This window comes from Hypomesus nipponensis, chromosome 9 (genome assembly GCF_054491055.1).
Source record: "Hypomesus nipponensis isolate SF chromosome 9, ASM5449105v1, whole genome shotgun sequence".
NCBI classification, from domain to species: domain Eukaryota; kingdom Metazoa; phylum Chordata; class Actinopteri; order Osmeriformes; family Osmeridae; genus Hypomesus; species Hypomesus nipponensis.
In genome coordinates, this window is record NC_140369.1 from 18,267,501 (window position 1) to 18,277,500 (window position 10,000).

Genomic DNA, 10,000 nt, shown 5'->3' on the forward strand with positions numbered 1-10,000 from the left:
AGAACACACTTGTGCATGTGTTTATTCACATGATCCGATCCCTGCGTGCATCGCTTCACATGCATGGCAACCCCCCCCCCCCCCACACAGGAATTCAAAGAAAAAACATCTACTTCCTCATTGTCAATTACGCCCCCCCCCCTCCCCCCTGCCCCCTCCCGTGCCCCCCCCTGTGCCCGCCAGCCTCACCTCGACGCCCAGCAGGGCGCTGACGCAGGCCTCGGAGGCGTCGCAGATGGCCGTGAGGTCGTAGCCCCCCTCCAGCGCCATCACCACCCGCCCCCCCGCCAGGCCCATTAGCTGACGCGTCAGAAAACCGAAACCTAAGGGGGTGGGGTGGGGGGGGTGGGAGATACCAAGAGGAGGGGGGGTGGGGGTGAGTCTAGGACATGCTGACAATAGCCAGAAGGAGGGAGATACCAATGGAACAGATGGAGATGGAACAAGAACAGTTGAACTAGAAACATGCACAGTCAAGGCCGCGGTATAATGAGCTTGGCCAATGCAAATGCTTGTTTTACAGAGATGTATTTTCTCTAAGAAGGACAGGAAGTCAATCATGGAAATACTTTTAAGCACAAGAAGTCAACAAAGATGGAAGTAGACAAAGGGACGATTGCCTTTGACATTGTGCTTCCATATACCGCGCACTTAATACAAACGTGTTTCCTCAGACAAACACAGAATAAGAAGCAATGACTTCTGTTTCGGCATGTTTGTTTACCCATATCGGGTCCATGTACGTATGTGCACGCTGATGTCGAGCTAATACGGTCAGTGTTTAGCACAAGCCCTGTGTGTGAGAAGACCTGCGTGTCTGTGCATGCTTGTGTGTGTGTGTATACAGTAAGTTGCCTGACGGAGCTTACACTTGGCTGACACCTTGTAGCCCCCCAGGGGTGCGGGATGTCCTTCCACGGCATCGAAACCAGCAGAAACCAGCACCACGTCCGGAGAGAACTCATGGGCGATTGGCATCACCACCGTTCTGGAAGCACAGAGGGCACAACAAATCGTTTTTTTTGTTGTTGTTGTCCAAAAACTAATCTTATCTACTATTACGTCATTAAAAAATGAAAATACTCTCTCAAAGAACACTCGAAGATAAAATGACAGATGTCAAGCTCCAACTCTTGAACTTGTTAATCATCCATGTTATCTAGCGATAAAGAGGAAAGACAGAAAGCTAGATCATGAGGTTTTGAGAAGAATGTCACGGAACCCCAATGTGGGATGGTTTTCCGTTAAGTGGAGTCGACAGGACTTCTCCAGCCTTTTCAATGGAGAATCTTTGTTGTACTCTGGACCTTTCTGGAATGTGGCGTCCAAATGCATTTTATGAGGTGACTAGTGTGCGTTCTGCAGCCAAAGTGGATGTAAACTTTACAGATTGTATCACATGCTTTTAAGTTAGGGGAGGACAGGGGGGATGGGGGGGAAATGTGCTTGGCTGCAAAAGAAAAAGTGATAGGAAAAATACCCGGTGGTGACTCTGCAGTTTGCAACTTGAATTATTAACTTCCTGGAGCGACACCTGAATATTTGTCAATGTACCATGTGGGGCAAATACAATATTATTTTGTATTGTTTAAAAAAAATGGTTTTAAAGACACACACTGTCAACAAGAGATACAAAAACTGTAGACACATTTTATATAACGTATCTAAAAGTGGAATGACGAGGAGGAAATACAAGCTACTTTTGTGGTGCTTATGAAGGTGACCACAAGGAATAGATCAAAGCCACTGGCACTAGAACATCTCCTAAGTGGAGTCCTTGACCATGACGGCAGCATACACTTTCTGTTCAAACCCTCTGGGATGGCTCTCCCTCGATCCTCTCCTCCTCCACCCCTTCTGCTCCTCTGCTCCTCCACCCCTTCTGCTCCTCTGCTCCTCCACCCCTTCTGCTCCTCTGCTCCTCCACCCCTTCTGCTCCTCTGCTCCTCCACCCCTTCTGCTCCTCTCCTCCTCCACCCCTTCTGCTCCTCTCCTCCTCCACCCCTTCTGCTCCTCTCCTCCTCCACCCCTTCTGCTCCTCTCCTCCTCCACCCCTTCTGCTCCTCTGCTCCTCCACCCCTTCTGCTCCTCCACCCCTTCTGCTCCTCTGCTCCTCCACCCCTTCTGCTCCTCTCCTCCTCCACCCCTTCTGCTCCTCTCCTCCTCCACCCCTTCTGCTCCTCTCCTCCTCCACCCCTTCTGCTCCTCTCCTCCTCCACCCCTTCTGCTCCTCTGCTCCTCCACCCCTTCTGCTCCTCTCCTCCTCCACCCCTTCTGCTCCTCTCCTCCTCCACCCCTTCTGCTCCTCTCCTCCTCCACCCCTTCTGCTCCTCTGCTCCTCCACCCCTTCTGCTCCTCTGCTCCTCCACCCCTTCTGCTCCTCTCCTCCTCCACCCCTTCTGCTCCTCTGCTCCTCCACCCCTTCTGCTCCTCTCCTCCTCCACCCCTTCTGCTCCTCTCCTCCTCCACCCCTTCTGCTCCTCTGCTCCTCCACCCCTTCTGCTCCTCTCCTCCTCCACCCCTTCTGCTCCTCTGCTCCTCCACCCCTTCTGCTCCTCTGCTCCTCCACCCCTTCTGCTCCTCTCCTCCTCCACCCCTTCTGCTCCTCTGCTCCTCCACCCCTTCTGCTCCTCTCCTCCTCCACCCCTTCTGCTCCTCTCCTCCTCCACCCCTTCTGCTCCTCTGCTCCTCCACCCCTTCTGCTCCTCTCCTCCTCCACCCCTTCTGCTCCTCTCCTCCTCCACCCCTTCTGCTCCTCTCCTCCTCCACCCCTTCTGCTCCTCTGCTCCTCCACCCCTTCTGCTCCTCTGCTCCTCCACCCCTTCTGCTCCTCTCCTCCTCCACCCCTTCTGCTCCTCTCCTCCTCCACCCCTTCTGCTCCTCTCCTCCTCCACCCCTTCTGCTCCTCTGCTCCTCCACCACGTCTGCTCCTCTGCTCCTCCACCCCTTCTGCTCCTCTGCTCCTCCACCCCTTCTGCTCCTCTCCTCCTCCACCCCTTCTGCTCCTCTCCTCCTCCACCCCTTCTGCTCCTCTGCTCCTCCACCCCTTCTGCTCCTCTGCTCCTCCACCCCTTCTGCTCCTCTGCTCCTCCACCCCTTCTGCTCCTCTGCTCCTCCACCCCTTCTGCTCCTCTCCTCCTCCACCCCTTCTGCTCCTCTCCTCCTCCACCCCTTCTGCTCCTCTCCTCCTCCACCCCTTCTGCTCCTCTCCTCCTCCACCCCTTCTGCTCCTCTGCTCCTCCACCCCTTCTGCTCCTCCACCCCTTCTGCTCCTCTGCTCCTCCACCCCTTCTGCTCCTCTCCTCCTCCACCCCTTCTGCTCCTCTCCTCCTCCACCCCTTCTGCTCCTCTCCTCCTCCACCCCTTCTGCTCCTCTCCTCCTCCACCCCTTCTGCTCCTCTGCTCCTCCACCCCTTCTGCTCCTCTCCTCCTCCACCCCTTCTGCTCCTCTCCTCCTCCACCCCTTCTGCTCCTCTCCTCCTCCACCCCTTCTGCTCCTCTGCTCCTCCACCCCTTCTGCTCCTCTGCTCCTCCACCCCTTCTGCTCCTCTCCTCCTCCACCCCTTCTGCTCCTCTGCTCCTCCACCCCTTCTGCTCCTCTGCTCCTCCACCCCTTCTGCTCCTCTCCTCCTCCACCCCTTCTGCTCCTCTGCTCCTCCACCCCTTCTGCTCCTCTCCTCCTCCACCCCTTCTGCTCCTCTGCTCCTCCACCCCTTCTGCTCCTCTGCTCCTCCACCCCTTCTGCTCCTCTGCTCCTCCACCCCTTCTGCTCCTCTCCTCCTCCACCCCTTCTGCTCCTCTCCTCCTCCACCCCTTCTGCTCCTCTGCTCCTCCACCCCTTCTGCTCCTCTCCTCCTCCACCCCTTCTGCTCCTCTCCTCCTCCACCCCTTCTGCTCCTCTCCTCCTCCACCCCTTCTGCTCCTCTGCTCCTCCACCCCTTCTGCTCCTCTGCTCCTCCACCCCTTCTGCTCCTCTCCTCCTCCACCCCTTCTGCTCCTCTCCTCCTCCACCCCTTCTGCTCCTCTCCTCCTCCACCCCTTCTGCTCCTCTGCTCCTCCACCCCTTCTGCTCCTCTGCTCCTCCACCCCTTCTGCTCCTCTGCTCCTCCACCCCTTCTGCTCCTCTCCTCCTCCACCCCTTCTGCTCCTCTCCTCCTCCACCCCTTCTGCTCCTCTCCTCCTCCACCCCTTCTGCTCCTCTGCTCCTCCACCCCTTCTGCTCCTCTGCTCCCGCAGCCATGGACTGCACACTCCGCAGGCCCGATTTGAATCTTCTCGAACTCCCTCTCTCTTTTTTGCCTTCCTCCCTCTCTTCTCTCTATAGCCCCTCTCCCCCATCTGTCTCTTCCGACCCCCCCCCCCCCCCGCCTTCTTTCTCTGTCTGTTTCTCTCTCTCTCTCTCTCTCTCTCTCTCTCTCTCTCTCTCTCTCTCTCTCTCTCTCTCTCTACCTTTTCCTCCCTCTTTCCCCCTCCTTCTCTCTGCGTCGGGCAGTTCAAAGGCGTTTTAGAGCGGCTGGTTCTAATTAGGGGCTCGTCCTTCTTCTCACGTCACTGACAGCCAGCCATCTGGGATCCATTGGGCTTAATTACGCCGCCTTTGGATTCCCTAACAATGCACCCCCCCCTTCCCAAACCTCCTACCTCCTCCCACACAGAGTCCCAGCCACCCCCCCCCCCCAACCCCCCCCCCCAACCCCAACACACACGCACCCGAAAGCACGCCGCCAGACCTTGCAGTCCCCTCAGATACACAAGTGCACACATGGTCACAAGCAAACATGACTGCACACAAATCACACACACACACCGGACGCACATGTATTCATGCACACACGCGTCCACACACAGTTCGGTCCTCTGGCTAATTTTGTCCCGTTATACATGTACACACACATATAGACACAATGTACACACGCATACACTTGATGACACTCGAGTTTTTCAAACCACCAAGCATGGAGGGACTCCTCCAGATTACACAACAAAACCCACCACATCAAATCCTAACCCCTTGATTCACTTCAAACTTCTCAACACACGCACTAACCATGTGGGTGACACACACACACACGCTAGGGGTCTGACCCCAGAGGGGGTGAACCTGACGATGGGAGGCAGAGGAAAGGCCCTGCTTTCCTAATCAGGAAAACTGATGAAACCACTGAGATGTCAGTATTCGTAAGTCAATATTCTGCTTTTTACCGACATTAAATGAGCCACAAAACCTTTTTTTTTTTACACACCCCTTTTTTTGGGTGCATCATTTTGGTTGTCTGGGATGTCCAAGAAAGTGTCCAAAATAGAACCCAGTGCTGGAATGAAATCTTCTCAGATTAAGCTGCAGATTCATAAATTCTATGTTGGAATCAAGAGTTTTACTCAGACTTCAGGCCGGTTTCGGTGCTCACCACTTCTGTTCATTTTAATGTACTGGAGCTCCACAATATTTGAGAGTGCGAGACAAGGGTGGTAACTTTCCACATTTGAGGTACTGGTGCTCAATTCTGCCGAGGTCTTTCGCAAGTCGATCACCTCCAGTTGAATGACTAGTAGTCAAGGTGCAAAGCAAACTTTTTGTAACAGCTTTTGGGTAACACCTTCTACACCTATGCTTGGGATGGTAGTTACATTTAAAAGGTAAAACTGAGCATTGAAAACTATCACTCCTATTTGGTTTTCCACTTGTCTGGAAATCTATTCACTAAGATGGTTCTTCAGCCTGTACCACAATTTGAGAAACCTGCCTAAAACCACACACCAAAACTGTCCACATGGGAAAAGTCTTCAAATCCCACTTAGTTAGCATTAGCGTTAGCTGTAAACACAGGAGCCTGGCTAGGTCATTAGCCTTTTGCATCCTGCCTGTTTTGAGGAGGGGGGCCACCCACTGAGTGTAGTGTATGGGGCGGTGGCGCGGGACCTCACATCATGTTTAATCGCCTGCTGGGAGCCCGCGTCGCTGACGGAACCCTCAGTTCACTGCGCCGCATACCAACTTTGAGCTATTCATTCGGGGAAGTGGCTTGAATGAAGTGGAGAGGAGAAATGTGGTGGGAGTTATCAGAGATGTTCACAACAGGGGTGTAGTCGACGCGATATGCAGGCATACGCCGTGCGCCCACAAGGATTTACCATGTGCCCCTATGTAAAATAAACTGTGAGACTGTAGGCCTAAATAGACGGAGGAGGGATGCTAGGGGTAATTGACAGTGGGGACATTTTTTCATTCTAGGCTACAACACTGGTTCACAAGTCATTTTTGCAAGTCCAAGCCAAGTGTTTGAGATGGAGTTCAAGTCAAGTTTCAAGTATTTTAGGGCCTGTCCCATGTCCCTTTTCTGTTGTAGTTCTTATAAAATAGAATGCATATAGTTATACTCTTTGTTCTGAATGCAACAGTTCATTGTACAATATTTGTCAATATTTACAAACGAAGTAAAAATTATCTACAAATGGATTCTAGGGACAATAGCCTCACTTTGTCTAATAATCTCTAAAATATCTGGTGTTTTTTTGTGTTAAAAAAACATGACTATAGGCCTTGAGACTCACTGATAACCTTATTAGGTTATCATCGTGTTATCATTCCTGATCAGTAAGGTATTATCCATCTCGTGTCCCATCTCTTGATTGGATACGGAAGGTGTAGCTGTTGCTGTTACCTGAATGCTGCCAGGTACTCAGCATCGCCCATGGGAGGGTCCAGGCCCCCTGTCCAGGCCACGTTGACGTTGAAGCCTTTACCTGTCCCCGCACCCACCTACACAGAGAGAGAGAGACAGAGAGACAGATGGAGAGAGACAGAGAGAAGCATACAAAAGAGAGAAGGGAGAGAGACAGACGACAGAGACAGAGGCTAAGAAAGGGTCGCCTTCCTAACGTTTTCATGGGTCATTGCGTTGCTAACGTGCTAAACTCACCCATATTTTCAAGCTATATGTTTCTCCATAGAGCTGTGTTGAAAGTCGCTTTATTATATAGCAGAGTACTGTCAATTCACCAAATCAGCACCACAGTTGCAAACTTTGACATTACAGCAAATGAGGAAGGACTGCATCGCATTTCCACTCCATGAGGGAGTGATTACAGTTTTTAAATGAAAGACGGCTGGCCATTAATTTGACACCCACATTGCTTGATTTTGATTTTTGATACAATTTGTCAAATGTGCTTATAAATCACTCAGTGCCTCAACAAAACTATTCCCAAACAGGGGTTCCAGCTTTATGACAGAAGAGGGACATATTTTGGGATTTGACAAGTGGTGTTTACGGCCATTGCACAAAATGTTGGTCACAACCGTGGGACGACTCCCTGAGTTCAAATTTGTATCTTTAACTAAAAAACCTTTCAAGCATGGACACATTGTGCCAACGAAAGTCAACAAACAACCATGCGCAACTCCAGAGGACGCAAACAGTAATTGGAGTAAGCTGCTTTTGTTGGCAAGTGTAACTGTAAGAAAGCGTTAAAGATGTCTGCAAATAACACCAGTGGGGTTGATTTGATGGACGAGTAAGAATTGGTTAAAAAAAAGGGGGGCTTCTTCTGTCGTTTGGAAATGGTTTGCTTTCAAGTTATCTGAAGTTGACCAACAAACAATATCCTGAAAGTTGTGTCGACGAATTGTGCAAGCCAAAGGTGGAAACACTAGCAATCTTTTTCACCACCTGCAAAACATGCATGTGTGGGAATATGAACAATCTACCAGAATGCGTTTTTCAGTTAGAATTTTGATTTTTTATTGTAGGCCAACAGCCATGTAATAATTTGTTATCTAGCTCAATACAAATATTGAACCAAGTGCTCTTGTTATCCCATAAACGTACTGTTGAAAGCTATATTAGCCTAGCTCTTTTTTGTGGCAAAGCACTGCAAAAGTTGGACAAATTCAACTCATGCGACACACCTGCTGTACCCCGTCCAAATCTAAATTTTGGTAGACTAGCCAACTAGAAATGTTAAGAAAAACGAACATATTCTGATAGCGCAAAATTATACCGTGATATTAATTTGAGGCCATACAACCCAGCCCTACTTGCGGTGGTGAATTAATCGAGACCCAGGTCTTAAAACAAGAAGGCCCTACATTCCTGGCTTCTCTTTGTAGTCCTGCAAGCAGCTTTTCAGCTATTCTCTGAGCCTTCTACTATCAGTCAACGTCAGGGTGAGGAGTGTTGTGAGTGACACACTCTTGGCAACAAAGTCTGGTGATTTTCTATGAGTGTGTGGATGTGTGTGAGCATGTGAATGTGTGCGAGTGTGTGCGCGAGAAGGGAATCATGTGCGTAGTCGAGAATCTGAGTTCACTTGTGGACGGGATGTTCACAGGGAAAATGCAAAACACATGAGCCACTCTGCCCTCTGCCAACTAGTCTCGCGAACACACACACAAAACCCCAAGACAACACACACACACAATTCCTCTTTATCCTCCATTACTCCAGTTGTTCCTCCTCTCCTTCCTCCCTTTGTCATTTCCGTCTTTCATGTTTAATGGACGCTGGGGCACAGTCAAACTCCTCTCCTCAGCGGTGCCCTGCGACGTCCACTCATACCATGAGCTTCTGACGTCACTGCCACTGGCCCCTGGCGAGTCTCCTACCTACGGGATGCGGGGAGGGAAGACTACCAGGCTCCAGCGGCTTACCACACATCTCTACGGAGGTCCGGGGGAGCCACTTAGGGGCAAAGCCACATCCAAGTCCCCTGAGCGTTTCATCTGCCGCCTGTCCCCTCCAGCTCCCCACCCCCCTCCCTCAGTCCCCCCTGTCAAGACAGGTTATGGAGACGGCTCTTATCCTGGTTATTGTTTGTGGAACGATAGGTCCATTAGGGTGTGCGGGGTATGGGATATGGGGTGCGTGGGTGGGGTGTGTGTGTATATGTGACAATCGTTTCATAGACCTACAATGAAAAGGGGAGTTGGGATACATCTGCAATTGAATTGTGGTTGGCTTGTCCATATTTTCTGTGCTGGCTTAAATTAAAATAAGGAAATGATAATAATTTAAATTAAATAAGCGAATTGGAAGTCTATTACAATCCAACCTCCTAATAAATGTGGTTCATTTTGATTCAATTCCCAAACCTAATCAAATAAAGACAATCATACCTCAAATCTGCCAACAACAAAGCTGACGGACGCATTCAATTGACAGCCCTATCCACCAAACGGAAAGCTTGACGCATGTATTTGACAGCTGCACCTGCCTATTAGATATCCTGTTTTGTGACTAACCTCATTTGGCCCTCCGTTTCCAGGGAAGAAGTTGCCATCATCATAGCGATGCAAGGAGATGAAGAGCACACTGGGGTCATTGTAGAACACTTCCTGGGTACTGTTGCCATGGTGAACATCCTGGATATAGGAGGAGAGAGGGACAGTAGGTCCATTCATTCTCGTTGTCAGGTGTGTGCTGGTGCTCAGTTCCGATCAGTTTATTTGAAAGTACAGTCAATTCAGCAGTTTTGACTTAGTTTACTCACACTTAGTTTCACTGCTAGTTTTACTTATAGTGAATAAGTGATTGATACAAAACCTTCATGGTACCTCCATGGGTATTTATATCACGAAAAGTACAATTACAAGTGGATGGAAATACACTTTAATTTGCAAGACGCAACATTTCATAATGTAAGTATTGAAAAAACTGGTTGTGATTATCATTCCTGTTGCTTGCGTTTCATGTGTATGTTGTGTTTGCGTGTGTGTGTGTGTGTTTGCGTGTGTGTGTGTGTGTTTGCGTGTGTGTGTGTGTAAGACGGGCGATGCACAAGGACACATATGGAGTACAGAGACGGGCATGTTTGCTGACACCCTGATTAATATCAATAAATGTGTGTGATGTTGTGTAGCGTGAGTATAACCTGTCTATGTTTGTGCATGACTGTTTAGATTTCATGTGGGGACCAGGGACGGCAGTTCAGCCTTGATGATCTACTGTGTGTGTGTGCTACCGTGTTGTGTGCATGACAATACGCGTGTGTGTGTGTGTGT

General features: G+C 50.2%; 1 protein-coding gene across 5 annotated transcripts in view; it reads right to left on the reverse strand.

The window, feature by feature from the left end:
• Positions 1-10,000, reverse strand: part of LOC146273363 (histone deacetylase 7-like) — a 46,054-nt gene that overhangs the window by 4,476 nt on the left and 31,578 nt on the right. For 3 of the 5 annotated variants that reach the window (XM_084704604.1, XM_084704601.1, XM_084704602.1), the window contains exons 20-22: positions 9,242-9,361; positions 6,663-6,760; positions 870-988 (exon numbers count right to left, since the gene is read on the reverse strand). In XM_084704604.1, coding sequence (XP_084560730.1) covers positions 870-988; positions 6,663-6,760; positions 9,242-9,361 — 337 coding nt within the window. Of the gene's footprint in view, positions 1-189; positions 324-869; positions 989-6,662; positions 6,761-9,241; positions 9,362-10,000 lie in introns of all 5 variants that reach the window. The other 2 variants (XM_084704599.1, XM_084704600.1) reach the window with 1 other exon arrangement.